Raw genomic sequence first — 18,467 nt, 5'->3', positions numbered from 1 at the left:
CTCACTGGGGCCAATATTTTCCTTCCCAAAGCCGACCTTCTAAGTCAATCAATCCTTCCCTGACCAACTCTGGACTTCATTCATTAGCACCAGTGATATCTTTCTTTCTGCCTATCTAGATGCATTGGATAGAGTGCTGGACATGGAGTTGGGAAGACATGAGTTCAAATCCAACTTCAAACATTTACTAGCTGTGTCACCCTGGGAAATTCACCTAATGTCTCTAAGCCTCAGTTTCCAATTGTAAAATAGGGATAATAATAATACCTAACTCTCAGGGTTGTTATGAGAATCAAATGAGATAAGATGTGTACAGAGATTAGCACAGTGCTTGGCCCTTAGATGGCAGATTATAAATGCCTTCCTTCCTGACTGTGGGTGTTTGTCTGTATATCCTTCCCTGCCCTAAAACTTCCCTGCCTTGGACTGGTACTTGGGAGATATAAGGATATAGTAGGAGATTAACTAGCTGCTTTCAATGATTTCAAGTCTCCAGACAGAGTCAAAGTACATCCCAGGGTACTGAATATATTTGAAGAGGTAATTACAAAACCATCATCAGTGATCTTTGAGAAGTCATGGAAACAGGAAAGGTGCTGGATGACTGAGATGAATAAATTACTCAATTTTCAAAATGGGAAAAATGATGGAGTTGGAAAACTAAATATAAAGAGCATGCCATTAATATGTTCTCAACAAATTCTAGAATGGATTATTAAACATGGTCTAGGAGCACTTAGAATATGAAGGTATCATCATTAAGAGTCAGCTTGGGTTCCCTACAAAAACATGTACTTTAGTGGTAAGGAACAATGAGACATGACTGGTGTTTACCTTAAACTGGACCATTACTCCTGCTAAGTTAGAGTGAACAAGCCTGAAGTGATCTAGGTAATCTCTATTTCTTGAAGATAGTACAGCCTCTATGGTCCAGCATCCATGGGTTGCTTGCCATGTTTTTGTGCTTTAATGGCAAACTTTCCATCTGAAAAGGACAGCTCATTGTGTCCCCCAGATGTGTATTAAAGGTCATAGGATTTGGGATTGGAAGAATACCATCTCATTCCACCCTTTCATTTTGCAGATGAGGAAGTGTAGCTCAGTGATGTTATGTAATTTTCAGGTTGCAGATAGCAGATAGAAATTCAGGTCTTCTGACTCCAAATCCAGGGATATTCTTTCCATTATACCATAATGATATGTATTATATAGCCATGCCCATGTTGACAAGAAGCCTAGAACTTCTGACACACAAAACATCAAAAAAAATTAGTCTTAACAATCCATGTACCTTAGGCTTAGCCATTGCTGTTTATCTAATACAACCTTCCAAGACTTTTCCCTTTCAATCAAAGCTGTGTCTATGGCAGAGGTGAGAGACTTTATCAACACTAGAGAAAATCTTTCATAATATCCTTGCAGATAAGATGGAGAAATGTACGCTAAATGATAGTATGGTTAGGCGGACTTAGTATTGATTATCAATCATACCTAAAGAATCTTAATTGGGGGCGGAGCCAAGATGGTGGAGTAGAAAGACGCACATACACGTAGCTCTGAACCCACAACCCATAGAACGGCTACAGGGAAGTAACTCACAGCGAATTCTGCACCCAGAGGCCATGGAACATTGAAGCGAGGGAGATTTCTGTTCCGGGGAGACCTGCAAACCTCTCGCGGGGGGTCCTTCGCACTGCGGACCAGGCTCCGGGACTGGGAGCCGAGTGCAGCCCTACCGCGGTCGCGGCACCGAGAGGAAAAGATCCAAGCGGGCTTCAGGGATGGGATCTCCAGCGGCCACGTGGGTCCCTCCACCCACAGAGGGACCTGCAAACCTCTAGCAAAAGGTCCGTTGCGCTGCAGACGCGGAGCCCAGCCCAGACCTGCCGCGGCTTCGGCACCGAGAGGTACAGATCCGAGCAGGCTTCAGGGACGGGATCTCCAGTGGCCACACAAGTCCCTCCACCCACAGGTGACAGGGGTTGGTGAGAGAGTCTCTTTGGCGGGTCGAGAGGAGAGTGGGGTGCTCCCATAACTCAGGGTCCCCCCGGGAGGTAGAAGCTGAGAGGCAGCTGCAGACCAGGGCTCCCCAAGCAGGCAGGAGCCTGGATCCATTGTGGAAGGTCTCTGCATAAACCCCCTGAGGGAACTGAGCCTGAGAGGCTGCCCTGCCCCGACCTGACCATCTGAACTTAATCTCACACTGAATAGCAGCCCTGCTCCCCCCCAAAAGCCCTAAGGCTGGAAGCAGCATTTGAATCTCAGACCCCAAGCGCTGTCTGGGAGGATCAGGAGGCGAGGTGGGTGTGAGGAGAATATTCAGAGGTCAAGTCACTGGCTGGGAAAATGCCCAGAAAAGGGAAAATAAATAAGACTATAGAAGGTTACTTTCTTGGTGAACAGGCATTTCCTCCCTTCCTTTCTGATGAGGAAGAACAATGCTTACCATCAGGCAAAGACACAGAAATCAAGGATTCTGTGTCCCAGCCCACCCAATGGGCTCAGGCCATGGAAGAGCTCAAAAAGAATTTTGAAAATCAAGTTAGAGAGGTAGAGGAAAAGCTGGGAAGAGAAATGAGAGACATGAAGTCAAAGCATGAACAGCAGATCAGCTCCCTGCTAAAGGAGACCCAAAAAAATGTTGAAGAAAATAACACCTTGAAAACTAGCCTAACTCAATTGGCAAAAGAGGTTCAAAAAGCCAATGAGGAGAAGAATGCTTTCAAAAGCAGAATTAGCCAAGTGGAAAAGGAGATTCAAAAGCTCACTGAAGAAAATAGTTCTTTCAAAATTAGAATGGCACAGATGAAGGCTAAGGACTTTATGAGAAAGCAAGAAATCACAGAACAAAACCAAAAGAATGAAAAAATGGAAGATAATGTGAAATATCTCATTGGAAAAACAACTGACCTGGAAAATAGATCCAGGAGAGACAATTTAAAAATTATGGGACTACCTGAAAGCCATGATCAAAAGAAGAGCCTAGACATCATCTTTCATGAAATTATCAAGGAAAACTGCCCTGAGATTCTAGAACCAGAGGGCAAAATAAATATTCAAGGAATCCACAGAACACCGCCTGAAAGAGATCCAAAAAGAGAAACTCCTAGGAACATTGTGGCCAAATTCCAGAGTTCCCAGGTCAAGGAGAAAATATTGCAAGCAGCTAGAAAGAAACAATTCAAGTATTGTGGAAATACAATCAGGATAACACAAGATCTAGCAGCCTCTACATTAAGGGATCGAAGGGCATGGAATAGAATATTCCAGAAGTCAAAGGAACTAGGACTAAAACCAAGAATCACCTACCCAGCAAAACTGAGCATAATACTTCAGGGGCAAAATTGGTCTTTCAATGAAATAGAGGACTTTCAAGCATTCTTGATGAAAAGACCAGAGCTGAAAAGAAAATTTGACTTTCAAACACAAGAATGAAGAGAACCAGGAAAAGGTGAACAGTAAAGAGAAGTCATAAGGGACTTACTAAAGTTGAACTGTTTACATTCCTACATGGAAAGACAATATTTGTAACTCTCGAAACTTTTCAGTATCTGGGTACTGGGTGGGATTACACACACACACATGCACACACGCACACACACACAGAGACAGAGTGCACAGAGTGAATTGAAGAGGATGGGATCATATCTTAAAAAAAATGAAATCAAGCAGTGAGAGAGAAATATATTGGGAGGAGAAAGGGAGAAATTGAATGGGGCAAATTATCTCTCATAAAAGAGGCAAGCAAAAGACTCATTAGTGGAGGGATAAAGAGGGGAGGTGAGAGAAAAACATGAAGTCTACTCTCATCACATTCCACTAAAGGAAAGAATAAAATGCACACTCATTTTGGTATGAAAACCTATCTTACAATACAGGAAAGTGGGGGATAAGGGGATAAGCAGGGTGGGGGGGATGATAGAAGGGAGAGCATGGGGAGGAGGGTGCAATTTGAGGTCGACACTCATGGGGAGGGATAGGATCAAAAGAGAATAGAAGTAATGGGGGACAGGATAGGATGGAGGGAAATATAGTTAGTCTTATACAACACAAGTATTATGGAAGTCATTTGCAAAACTACACAGATTTGGCCTATATTGAATTGCTTGCCTTCCTAAAGGAAGGGGTGGAGAGGGAGGGAGGTAAAGAAGTTGGAACTCAAAGTGTTAGGATCAACTGTCAAGTAATGTTCTTGCCACTAGGAAACAAGAAATATAGGTAAAAGGGTATAGGAAGCTATCTGGCCCTACAGGACAAAAGAGAAGACGGAGACAAGGGCAGAGAGGGATGATAGAAGAGAGAGCAGATTGGTCATAGGGGCAATTAGAATGCTTGATATTTGGGGGGGGGAGGGGAGAAAAGGGGAGAAAATTTGTAACCCAAAATTTTGTGAAAATGAATGTTAAAAGTTAAATAAATAAATTTAATTAAAAAAAAAAAGAAAATTAATGGATTGATATAAATCTGAAGATAAGCTTCTAGTCACTAGCCATAGAGCTCTCTGCTTGTTCCTAACCTAATCAATATTTTTATCAGACACTTAGTGGAAGACATAGAAGGGAGTGACTCAGGAGAAGAAACAGGAGGTTGGTGGTGGGGATGACCCCTACAAGGTTAGGAAAATCCCCCTTTAAAATGGCTATTTCCCATTCTTTGAACTTTCCTGTCAAAAGAATATGATTCAGCTCCTGCTTTTTGTTGTTGTTATTTCAGTTGTCCAACTCTCTAGGACCCCATCTGGGGTTTCTTGACACATACTGGAGAGGTTTGCCATATCCTTCTCCAGCTCATCTTACAGATGAGGAAACTGAGGCAAACACGGTTAAGTGACTTGCCCAGGGTCACATGCCTAGTAAGTATCTGAGGCTGGATTTGAACTCAAGTTCTCCTGACTTCAGGGCCAGTACTTTATCCACTGTGTCACCTAGCTGCCAGTCAGCTCCTATACCAGAGTGTTAAGTACTGGTGTTTAGATAGAGGTTGTACCTCAAGAATAATGACAGTTGTGTTGTCCATAGTACCAACTGCCTCCTTTCTACCACTTTGCTATTTCTGTTGTGGGAGGAAAACAGTTTATATTGTTGCCCATTTCATGGATTACCATGACCAAAAGTGTTCATTTTCTGATCATGAGGCTCTCTAGTCATCAGATGACAAATACAGTCTTATCATCAGTACTAAATCTGAAGCCTTTCCAATATGGTAGTACTCCATGGAATTCATGTGTTGTTGACATAGGCTTCCGGGACACAGACTGTCATCATGAGGAGCAGAGTAGTGTTTCATTGAAGGACTAGTAATATGTATAAATGACCTTGGTGGCAGAAGAGACCATCTGAACCATAAGCAATATGAAGAGAACTGAAGTTGTTGATTTTAAATTTCATGAAAATTAATAATTAAAAAACAAAAGACATATTGACTACATGCATATGCAAAGCCATCTAAAGTTGCTATAAAACTCTTTGAAAAGAAGCATTTTGAAAATAACAATTTTTTTTCAGGCAGCAAGGTGGCATGAAACTCCAGGCTTGGGGTCAGGAAGACTTCAGTTCACATCTAACCTCCAACACTTACTAGCTGTGTGACCCTGGGCAAGTCATTTAACTGTGATTTGCCTTAGTTTCCCCATCTGTAAAATGAGGATAATAAAAACACCTACCTCCTAGGGTTATTCTGAGGATCAAATGAGAAAATATTGTAAAGCACTTAGCACAGTGCCTAGCACATAGTTAGCACTACATCAATGTTAACTAATTGTTATTATTAAGTTACAGATTCCAAATTAATGAGAATAAAGATACGTTAGAAATAACTGAAGAAATAATTTTATGTTTCAGCTATATGAAGGAGATGCTATCAAACCTATAGTGAATGAAAATAATCCAACCTATCCTGTGATCCATCGACAGTATATTTATTTTTTATCCAACAAAGTAAATAGAGATAAATTTATGAAGAACCCAATCAAATATATCCGTCAGCCCAAACCAAAACCTGCTGTGCCTATTAGGATTGCAATTGTTGGGCCTCCAAAATCAGGGAAAACTACAGGTGAGTCTGTTTATTTCTTCATTTTCTTAAGCAAAGGAGAAGTGCCTGAAGACTGTGATTATGTATTTATCTTACAAATTTAATGGGAATAATCATGAACTAACAGCTTTTGATTAACCTAAGAACATAAACTCCTTGGAGAAGAACTACATACTTTGCTGTTGGGAAACCTAGAAACTCATTTGGTAGAAACAGGTTTTCTTCCCCATCATCATAAACTCTAATGAGAACATGTCACATGGAACATGATGATATTGATAAACACAGAATAGCTTGTGACAAAATACAGCACTCATCAGTGCTAAAAACCATATAAAGCATTGTCATAGAAGAGCTACATTTTATTTTAATAAAAATTGCACATCTAAAATAAAAGATTAGCATTCATTATTTGCAATGAGGAAATGCTAAGAGCTCTCCCAATAGATGTAGAAATAAATCAAAGATGTTCATATTTCTCTCTGTATGTATGTATGCATGCATGCATGTATATGTACACATATGTGTATATGCATGCATATGTGTATACATTAAAAACTAAGGCTATAACCATTTACAAAGAGACAAAACTATCCCTATTTGAGAATTACATGGTGGTTTACTTATAAAACCCTAGACAATCAGCAAAGAAACTAATTGAAACAATAACTTTAGTAAGAGAGAAATACAAAATAAAACCATAAAAATCATCACCATTTCTGTCTCGCAATAACAAATATAGGAGGGAAAAAAATAAAGGGAAATCTCATTCAAAATGGCTTTAAAATTACTAAAATACCTGAGAGTCAACCTATTAAGAAACACTCAAGTACAATTTTTTAAAAATTCTTTCAAGAAAAAAAGAATACCTTAAATACTTGAAGCGATCATTGCTCTTAGTTGGAGACTACACTATAATAAATAGTATCAGATGTAGTTCTATGCTAATCAATCTACAAAGGAAGCACTTTTTTTGGTCATTTTAAGGAGGGGGAAAGGAAATAGGGAGGAAGATGGGGGAGGGGAGACAGGAGGAGAGAGAGAGAGGAGAAAGGAGAGAGGGAGAGAGAGAAGGTGGGGAGAGAGAGAGGGAGAGAAGGATGGTAGGCTGGTTTGGGAATCAAGACTTAGGACTTAGATTCAAATCCTGCCTTACACATATTAGCTATTTGACCATGGATAAAGTCACTCAACTTTTCAGTACCCGAGGCAACTATCTAAGACTACAAGGGATAAGACCAGTTACTGACTTCATTGATGAAGAGAGAAAGCCTTCCCCAGCCCCTCGTAATTCCAGTACTTTCCCTCTAAATTTTTTCCAGTTTTCCTGTACATAACTTGCTTCTTATGTATTTGTTTGCATGCTGTCTCCCCATTACACTATAAGTTCTTAGAGGTCAAGGGCTGTCTTTTGCCGTCTTTCGTATCCCCAGCACTTAGCACAGTGTCTGGCACATAGTAGACCCATAATAAATGCTTATTGAATGAATGAGTTTACATACTAAGAGTCCCGTTTAGGGATTAAAGTCACATATCCAGCCTTCACGTCCCCCCCCACCCTCCCCCCATACACACCAAAATCCAAAGGCTAAATAACTTTAATATCATAAAGTTCACAAACTGGAAAGGACTTTAGTTATCTAGTTCAATCACCTTATCACTTCATCACACAGATAGGAAATAAAGTTCTCAAGAAGGAATGTGATTTGCCCAAGGTCACCCAGTTAGCAAGTAGCAGAATTAGGATCTGAAGCCAAATATTCCAGTATTCTTTGCACTATAATATGCACTTCTAAGATATGTTTGTGTAAATGATAATGATAATAATAAAGATCAACAGACATGACTTCCTCTGCCTGAATTCAACATACAGTTGGACCCCAACTGCCTGACCATAGTTACAGAGAGGGAAGCATGACATCTGGATTCTCAAAGTCAGAGGGCTCCTTAGCGGCTTCCTTGAGTCCTCATCTGGCCAAACACTCTTACAAAAACTAAGCCCTAAAGTAAAACCTCAGCCCCAGAGACTTTATACACTCTTTAGAGCCAGAGGGCATCACATCCCTTGAGAACCAGTGCCTCATTAACAAAAGGTATGGACCTTCTTAAAAATTTTCCCAGGCCTGACAATGGATAGGAAAGATTCTCCTTAGTCATATTCAAATTGAGGCATTATACTTCTTGATTATACTAAAACAAAAACAGCAAAAGAGTCCTATTTTACTTGCCATTACACTTACATGAACAAATGAAGAATGAAATGAGTAGAACCAGAAGAAAAATGTACCCAGTAATAGCAATATTGTGTTATGATCAACTGTGAACGACTTAGCTCTTCTCAGCAATACAAGGATCCAGGACAGTTCTGTGGGATTCATGATGAAAAATGCTATCCATTTCCAAAGAAAGAACTGATGGAGTCTGAATACATATCAAAGTGTACTCTTTTTACTCCTTTTTTCTGGGTTTCTTTGGTCTATGTTTTCTTTCATAACATGACTAATATGTAAAAATGTTTTGCATAATTATACCTGTATAATCTATATCAAATTGCTTACCATCTCAGGGAGGGAAGAGAGGAAGGAGGGAAGGAGAGAATTTGGAACTCAGAATTTTTAAATAACAAATGTTAGTTGTTTTTGCATGCAATTGAGAAAAAATAAAATATTATTTAAAAAAATAAAGAGAAAAGAAGAAAATGTTTAATGTTATTTATGCTTTGCAGTTGCCAAAAAATTTGCACAGGAGTATGGCTTACAGCGTTTGTCAGTAGGAGATGCCATGCGTATGATACTGAACAACAATCCAGAAACAGAATTGGCACTTATGTTAAACTGGCATCTTCATAAAGGATTAACAGCACCTGATGAGCTGGCTATCCAGGCTTTAGAAATTGCTCTGATGGATACTGTGTGCAATACTGCAGGGTAGGCTTCCTAATATTAACATATATAATATTTAAAATGTTGAAAATACATCATGAGAATTTTTACAAGATGGATTGTATTAGATTTTGTATTATATTGTGCTATATTTTGATGAAAGTTGAATCTCCGTTTTTTTTGTTGTGTTTGTCCTTCATTTTTGGAGAGGACCATGACATCAGGGAGACGATGACATGACTTTCAGTTGACTTTGAGTTGAGTGAGGGACACAAAGTCACCAGCCTCACTTTCTCCTCGAGAGCCATCTGGGTCCACTGGCCAGATATTCATCAGGACAGCTAGAGATGGCTCAGGATACAATGGGTCACCCTGGCCCTTTTAGGCTAAGGCCTTTTCAGGTTCTCACTTTGAGTGAGGTAAAGCCCATTCTTTAATAGGAGGCCTCTTTAAGAAGTGAGTCAAGGCAGTAATTAAGGCTGTGGAGAGGTCCAGGAAGAAGACTGAGAAGGAGCTATTAAACTTGGTAATTAAGAGATCATAGACAATCTTGGAGAAATTAGTTTCATTTGAAAGATGTTTGAAAGCCAGAATGCAGATAGTTAAGAATTGAGCTAGAGATGAAGGGAAAAAGGACTGTGGAGATCATGGTGAGGATAAAGGACAGGGTTATGAAGCCTTCATTTTTTTTTTTTTAATAATACTTTCTTTCCCCTGATAACATGTAAATATGATTTTAACATTCATTTTTTAAAAAATTTTGAGTTCCAAATTTTCTCTCTCCCTCCCTTACCTCCCCCCACTCATCCTACTCCTTGCCTCCCTGAGACAGTAAACAACTTGACATAGGTTATACATTTTCAATTACACAAAACATACTACTATATTGGTCATGTTGTGAAGGAAGACACAGATGATGCAAAGGGGAAAAAACAGAAAAAAATGCAGAAAATTTAAAATAGTATGCTTTAATTTACATTCAGATTGATTAACTTACATTCAATATGATCAAATAAAGGAATTTTATAGTTTCTGAACTATGAGTGGAAAAAAAGAAGCGAGTCAAGGATGGCCACTTTAATCAAAAGAAAAAATCATCTTAGGATGGTCCCCCCCTTGGGAGGGGACCAAGATGACACATTTAAAAGGAAAAAAAAAGAAGTTAAGAAGCCCTGGACTGAATCTACATGAGAAAATATAGTAAAAGCTACTGTTATTTGCCCCAAGACATATTCCTTTTCTAACAGACATCTATGGGATAATGAGACATGTAAGGGAAATCCATGAACAGCAGCACTTCAGCAGTGTATCTTAGGTGGAGCAATAGAAACTAATGAAAAGGGGAAAAAAACTACATAATTGGGGGAGGGATATGCTGCTTATGTTTGATGTGTTTTAGGACATGTCCACAATTAAGCCATTTATTTATTTTATTTGCTTAAATGAAGTTGTATTAGTACTTGGTATCTCTTTTCCTCACATAAAAGAAAATATATTAATGATAGATAAGAATAAAACATGGGAAGATTTACTTAGCTAAGTTCCTCTTTAATAGGGTTATAATTGATGGATTTCCTGTCACAAGACATCAAGTGAACCTCCTGGAATCGAGAAGTATCATTCCTGTGATAATTTTTGAGTTACAAGTCCCTACAAAGGAGATTTTTAAACGATCATTACTAGAAAATCAAAACAGTGAAAGGTAAGATGGTCAATAACTTTTTTTAAAGACTGGACCTCCCTATCTTACCCTATCTGCACTTGTAATTGAAGTGGCTACTCATGAACCTGTTTCCACGTGGATAAGCATTACTCCTGGGGGCTCACCAATGCCCAACAATGCAGACACCTGATGGGTCTGGTGCCCTGCAGTTCAGAACTCCAGAGTGCAAGAGATCCACCAGCCTGAGAGCAAGAATTACAGATATGCACTATCATGTGTGACTGCTCAATGAAATCTAGTGAAAAACCGAAAATAGTATTCATAAAGTTTTGTTTTTAGCTCTACAAATATATCAATTGATAATTTTGTGCAAATTCGTATAATAATAATAGCTTTTACTGCTTTAAAGTTTGCAAAGCACTTTACAAATATGATCTCATTTGATCTTCTCAGTAACCCTGAGAGGTAGGGGCTATTGTTACCCCATTTCACAGATGGGGAAACTGAGGCAGACGAGTTTAAGTGACATACCCAGAGTCACACAACTAGTAAATATGTGAAACTGTATTTGAACTCAGGGTTTCCTGACTCTAAGTCCAGCACTCTATTCTCTGTGTTATCTAGCAGCCTCCTAGCGATATAATTGTCATAAATATGAAATTTGTCACCTCTCTCAATGAAAGGGTAAGTCAACAACAGTAGAGCTTTGAGTGTGATAATGGAATAATATAAATACATACTCATAACTAGTGTTTATATTGCACTTTAAGATTTGTGAAATGCTTTACACATATTTTCTTATTTAATCCTCACAAGGACTCTGGGAGGTTGGTGCTATTATTTTCTTTATAGATCAAGGAAACTGAGGCTGTGAAATGTCTTTAAAATGAGAAGGAATGATCCCAACCACTTGTATTCACCCAAATTAAAATGCAGTAGAATTAAAGATGAAAGCTGAAGAAAAATAGTTGCCTGTAAGAGTTGAGTTAGGGGATTAAAAACATATTCTTTGCACCTGCCATGCATTATTTATTAAATAACACTGCATAATCTCATGAAAATATTTCATCCAAAATTGCCTCCCAAAACGTGTGACTTTAGCTATTTAAAAATATTCATCTTCTGCACACATCAGATAAAACCAAACAAATATTTGCTTTGGATGATGATAATACTTAATAGAAATATTCCATGCTGGGGGTGGCTAGAATTGGCCAGTGAGATCCTGGTCTTTGTGAGCATTCCCACTGTGCTTTACCTGACCCATTCCTATATGGTTCAGGCTGGCTTCCCATCTCAGGGAATAAAGGTCTCCTGAGTTTGATGATTTGATGACAATGGAGGTTTGTCCAACTCACATTCATAACCGATGAATCAGGTGCCCTAGAGCAAATATAGCAACACATGAGTTACAAGTTACAGCTCCTCTGGGTTCTAAGGGCACCCCTGAGGGGATTGGGAAGCTGCTGTCTAATATAGGGTCAAGACCCTGTTCTCAATGCCTACCACTCCAGTATCACTTAATCAAGTAACTTCATTAGCTCTTACAAGGGATATTTACTGAGGCGTGGCAAGAACATAAGTTACAAAGCATTCCCTAGCCCCCTCAATACCTGAAGACACATTTTTTATGACATCTGAGTCCTGGGTTCAAATTTGACTTCAGACACTTAATAGCTGAGTGACCCTGGGCAAGTCACTTAACCCTGTCTACCTCAATTTCCTTCTGTAAAATGAGCTGGAGAAGGAAATGGCAACCATGCCAGTATCCTTGCCAAGAAAATCCTAAATAGGATTATGAAGAGTCAAATGTGACTTAAATAACTCAACAATAGAAATTAAGAAAACCGTGTTTTGTGGAAGATGGCATAGTGTCCTTGATTGTTATCCTTCATTCCTGAAGAGGTTCAAAGTGACATCATTGTGTTAGAGTTAAGTTACAGTGTGTTCCACTGTGGCTGATCAGACCAATACAAGCTCAGAATATTCTACCACAGTTCAGGCACAGTCCATGTGAACATTTGGGGTGGATTCTCTAAATTTGCTTGTCTCTGAGCTTCTTCTGAGCTACCTCAGTTCTGTTTTGCTCAGGGAGTACAGCACCTCCTTTGATGAGGACACACTATGCTGGCAGGTCCTGTGCTAGTATCTCCCATGTCATGCAATTCCAAAGTTCTTAAGAGAAACCTTAAGAGTGTCCTTGTATCACTTTTTCTGACCACCATGTGAGCATTTGCCCTGTGTGAGTTCTCCATAAAATAGTGTTTTAAGCAAGCATACGTTTGGCATTTGAACAACGTGGCCAGCCCATCTGAGTTGTGTTCTCTGCAGTAGAGTTTGAATGCTTGGAAGTTTAGTTTGAGAAAGAACCTCAGTGTCTGGTACCTTATCCTGCTATGTGATCTTCAGAATCTTCCTAAGACAATTCAAGTAGCAGAGTCTTAAAGATGCAGTACATGGCAGCTAAAGGCTCAAGAAGTATTATATTTACTTGGCTGTTAAATTAAATTTACAAGGTTTTGAAATAGAAGACAAGCATAGATTATGCTTTCTTCTCTTCAAAACAATTGGTTCATGAAATGAAATGAAAGAGGGAGTAGAATGACTAAATCTAAAATATAGGTTGCTTTTATTTGATCACTAACTGTTAAAATGTATACTTTTTGGAATATATTTTTATGATAAAAATAGAAGAAAAGTCTAATAGGTGGCAAACACTCCTGATAGAAAATATATTTCTAAAGTATTTGAAAACATGCTGCAAAATAAGGAATTTAAATTACAGAATAGTATACTAACATTAAAATCAAGTTCATTTACACAATTGTCTTCCTCAAACTTCTTTTCAGGAAAATATATGCAACAACGCTTTTTTCTCTTTCTTTCTTATCATTCTTTAGTTTACCTTATCCACTACATAACAGCTCACAGATTTTGTCTATCAAGAATTCATGTCTAAACAAGCATAGAGCTGTTATTAAGGAATTCTATGAGGAAGAACATCAGAACTGGTGTGTAATTGATGGATTTCACAGCAGATGGTGGGTGTGGAATGAAGTGCTTGAGAATGTTCAGATGATGAATAAAAGGATCCAGCTGTATTTGGAAAGGATAAGAGCAGGTAAAAAAACCAATGTTGCTGTTAAACTAAATTTCTGCTTCTTACATGTATGTTTTACATATTTATTCCAAGAATGTTAACAAGTCTTTTAAATATATAGCATATTTTAAGCCATGTTGAATTCATAGGCTGTATCTATAATCAATCATACAAAAAGAACTTTACTAAGTCTTAACTGTGTACTTAGCACTTTGTAAAATCTAAAGTACAATATTGTATATTGACAGGATGATTAGCATTGAGAGTCAAGAATTTAAATATTTGTATTATCTGACCCTGAATCCAAACTTCACAGAACAAATCCCCTTAATAAAAGGATCCAACTCTCTGTGACCCCATTTTGGGATTTTCTTGGTAAAAATACTGGAGTGATTTGCCATTTCCTTCACCAGCTCATTTTACAGGTGAGGAAACTAAGGCCAGATTTGAACTCATGAAGATCAGTCTTTCCTAATTCCAAACCCGGTGCTTTATCCACTGGATCACCTAGCTTCCCCTCTTTTCCATTAGTCTAGTTTTTGATGAAGAAATAATCCTTCTCTTACCTGAGTCCATCTCTTTACCCTTTCCTTTCCTTTGTTGTTCCTTTTTTCCCCCGATGATTTCACTGCTATCGTCTTCTTCTCTCTCTTTCTATATCTCTCTTCTCTAGCTCCAGCTCTGGCTCTGTCACATGCAGGGACACACAGACAGACAAACAGACAGACAGACACACACACACACACACACACACACTCCTTTAATTTCCCTCTATCTGCTGACTCCTCTGCTGCCTACAGATGTGCCTGTTTTTCCAATTCTTAAAAATTTTCCCTAGACCCTATCAAATGTCATTTCATGTCACCTTATTTTCCTCCTCCCTTTTTCAGCCAAATTCCTAGAAAAAGCTTCTACATTTATCTCTTCACTTCCTCTCCCCTCACTCATTTGTCAGCCCTTTGTAATCTGGCTTCTGACATCACCCAACTGAAAGTGCTTTCTCTACAGTTACCATGGTTCTCATAATCGCCAAATCTGATGGACTTTTTCTTTATCTTCATCCTTCTTGATCTCTCTGCAGCCTTAGACTGTGAAGCACTTTTTCCTCCAAGAGGTTCTTTCTTATCTGATTGTCACTAGCCTCTTCTGAGTCTCCCACCTATCTGAGTACTTCTTTTTAATTTCCTTTGCCAGATCATCATCCATATCGCATCTTCTGACTGTGGGGGTTCCCCAAAGCTCTATTCTCTCCATCTTCTTTTCTCTCTCAACACTCTCTTACTTGTTTTATCTCTCCACCTACCCTAGTTTTAATTATAATAGTAGATTGATGATTCACAGATCTATACATTTATCCCTATTCATTCTGATTTCCAATCCTGTCGCCATCATTTGGGCGTTTCCAACTACCTCAAATTCAGCATGTCTAAAATAGAACTCATTACGTTTCCTCCCAAACCCAAGTCTCTTCTGAATTTCACTATTTCTGTCAAGATATCACCATCCTTCTAATCTCCCAGATTAACTTCCTTAGTGATATTATTGATTTCTCAATATTTGCCTTACCCCACATACCCAGATCATCAACCCTAAATCTTGTCATTTCAACCTTCAAGCTTATCCATCCACTTCTCTCCATTCATGGAAGTCACCAGCCTAGTTCAGGCTCTTATCAGATCTTGCCCAGACCCTTATAATAGCCAAGCCTCCCTCTAGCCCTTACCCTCTCCATTCTATCATTCACAAAGCTGTCAAAGTAACTTTCCTTATTGTCTGTGTCTCTTCCCCACTGAATAAATCTCCATCAACTCTTTACAACTTCTAGGATTAAATGTAAATTTCCTTGCTTAGCTTTTAAAAGAAGGTGGTTTTGAATAAGGGAAAATTCAAGGCAGGGAGGTCATTTGCAATAGTATGGGGTGAGAGAAGGGTAAAGGTGGCTTGATCTAGGGTATGACTGTGTGAGTGGTGAGGGGAAGGGATAGATGCAAGAGAAATTATGGAGATAGAGACAACAAAAATTGGAAATTGACCAAATATGTGAGATAAGGGAGAGTGAAAATCAAAGATGATACTAAGGTTGTAAACCCTGAAGATTGAAAGGATGGTGGCATCCATAGGGAAGTTCAACAGATTGAGTTTGAGATGGCTATTTCTACATGCATTTGGAAATATCCACCAGGCAGTTGGTGATGCAGAAAAGACTAGAACTGGGTATGTAACTCTGGGAATCCTCTGCACAGAGATAATTGAATTCATGGGAACCGATGAGATCACCAATCACAATAGTATAGAAGAAAAGAAGAGGGCTTAGGACAGACCTTTGGGGGATATCTATGGTTAGTGGGAGTGAACTGGTTGATGACCAATAAAGGTAACTGCAGAACAATCAGACGGGTAAGAGAAAAACCAGTATAGAGTATTGTCACAAAAACCTAGAGAAGAAGGAGTATCCAGAAGAAGAAAGGGATCAATAATGGGAAAGGCTGAAGAGAAGTAAAGAAGGACAAAGTTTGAGAAAGGATTTGGCATTTGACAAATCATTGGTAACTGTGGAAAGAGCAGTCTAAGTTGAGTGATGACTTCAGAAACCAGAGTTCAAAGGGTTGAGATGTGAGAGGGAGGGAAAGTAGTGGCAGTAAGTATAAACAGCTTTTTCTAAGATGTTGACTAAGAAATGTAGGAGAGACACAGGAAGATATTTTGAAGCTTTGGCTGGATCTAGCTAGGTCTTCTTAAGAATTGGGGAGGCTTAGGCAGGTTTAGGCAGCAAGGAAGGAAAAAGGAGTAGGGAGAGATTAGGGAGGAGAGCAATTAGGAGAAATGCATCAATTCTGGAGTCCGAGGGTCTGGGTTAAAATCCTGCCTCTGATGCTTACTACCTGTGTGATCTTAGGCAGTTCACTTCCCATCCTTGAGCCCCAGTTTTCTCACCTTTAAAGTAAAGGAATTAGACTAGATGACCTCTGAGAGACCTCCCAGGTCTTCTAAATCTATTCTCCTGAATGAATGTTGATACCTGGGGTACCCTGAGTTTCTCTGGAAATGGAACTTTAAAAAGGCTAAGCCAAGGATTGAGGACCTGGGTAGGAAGTCCTTTAGTCTAGGACAGAAGTTGGAACCCCAGCCAAGAAGGGTTTATGTTGTATAACTAGAGTACAGAGAAAGAAAATCAGGAAGGGTTGGGAAACAATTTGCAATCAGGGCAGAGGTCCAACTCAATGTAGAAGCCATCTAATATATACTGAAAGCACGTAGTAAACATGCCCGCATGTGCAAACACACACACACACACACACACACACACACACACACACACACACACACACACACACCCCTTTGGGAAGAGGAGATGCCTCATTCAGGACAGAAATACAGCTGCACCTCATGTAAAACCCAAGCTGTCAACTTTAAGTATGACAATAACTAGAAGGTACAATGTAGATTCCATGAAGGTAGAAGAAATATTGCACTTAGAGAACCTATATGTATATAACAAATTCTCCAGCTGTGTTACAAGCTTAGTTGTAACTTCCTAAAGAATAGCACAAAACCTTACTAATGACTAAACTTGAATATTGCTTTGATGGCCCTTGCTCAAGCAGTGTGAACTATTCATGGTTGTATATTTGCCACAGATTGTTGTCATTGTATTCAGTTGTGAAAATTGTGCTCAACTTTTTCAAATGGGCATTTCAGAGGTGCCCTCCCATATGTCAAAGGCACGAAACATTATATTCTTCCTCCAGAGTATCTAACATTGTCATAAAACTACACTGAAAATATCAAAAACTAAAGCTTGTTTAAAACTTATAGGTAACTAAAAATTCTCCAGGGAACATCTGGAAATATTACTAAAAGGATGAACCTAAGCATTCCTATCTATGAAATGGCAGTGTCAGAAATTAATAAGATAGCTGAAGGATAGGGTTTTGAAAAATTTTTGCTGACTTACGTTTTTCGCAACGAATAATTATGCAACTGAGTAATAGCTAATTAGTAGGAATGTTTCTGCATATTTTCATCATTGGCAATATCATCAACATAAAGAAACAGACTTGTACTTAAATATAACTATTTCAATATGGCTCCCCCAAACACAAATATAACAGAACCTATTGAGTAGATTTTAGCACTAAGCCCCCAAAACATGTCATAAAGTGCTTCTGCTCTAATTCTGAATATGCTAGTGTTTTTAACATGTGAAAAAAAAATTATACAGTGTAAAAAAACCACTTTAATTCATTAACAACAGGGAAAGCTGCAAGCATTAACAAGCTATGCATCACTCCCCAAGAGCTGCTTTCTCGACTGGGAGAATTTGGACAGTATTGCCCTGTCAGTCTGGCAGAAAAGGGTGAATTGGTTGACTGCTCCGTTACCAGCTCCCTAGAATTTTCAGCTGAATTCAGAGGACACTATTATAAAATGGCTTCTAAAGTGGAACTTGATGTAAGTATACGCCAAACTCAAGATTTTGACTTGTGTTTTCCTGTTGTATACATGCTTGGTTTGTTTTTGGTTTTGGTCTTAGGGTATTTGGGATTCTTTTAAATGCCTGCTTCATTTCTGGTTTAACAGAACTCAGTTGTGAGGATTTGAGGCTAAATTAGTTCATCATTCCCAGTCAGTCATCTGATACCAAATGGCTCAGTGAAAAAAATAAAAAACCTAGACATTCCAAGTGGGCTCAAGCTCCAGCTCTGCTTCTTAATTACTAGCTTGGACAAGTCACAGCTCCCCTGAACATCAGCTTCCTCATTTGTAAGATGAGAACAATAATGCTTAC

The 18,467-nt window shown here is 38.9% G+C and overlaps 1 protein-coding gene across 1 annotated transcript in view; it reads left to right on the top strand.

The window, feature by feature from the left end:
- The window catches only part of AK9 (adenylate kinase 9), a 129,243-nt gene that overhangs the window by 98,615 nt on the left and 12,161 nt on the right, over positions 1–18,467 (top strand). Inside the window, exons 31-35 of the mRNA XM_072638085.1 lie at positions 5,841–6,054; positions 8,759–8,960; positions 10,471–10,617; positions 13,479–13,699; positions 17,934–18,130. Coding sequence (XP_072494186.1) covers positions 5,841–6,054; positions 8,759–8,960; positions 10,471–10,617; positions 13,479–13,699; positions 17,934–18,130 — 981 coding nt within the window. The remainder of the gene's footprint in view (positions 1–5,840; positions 6,055–8,758; positions 8,961–10,470; positions 10,618–13,478; positions 13,700–17,933; positions 18,131–18,467) is intronic.

This window comes from Notamacropus eugenii, chromosome 2 (genome assembly GCF_028372415.1).
Source record: "Notamacropus eugenii isolate mMacEug1 chromosome 2, mMacEug1.pri_v2, whole genome shotgun sequence".
NCBI lineage: Eukaryota > Metazoa > Chordata > Mammalia > Diprotodontia > Macropodidae > Notamacropus > Notamacropus eugenii.
The sequence above is the reverse complement of the archived record's forward strand: the minus strand, read 5'-3'. Positions and strand labels throughout refer to the sequence as shown.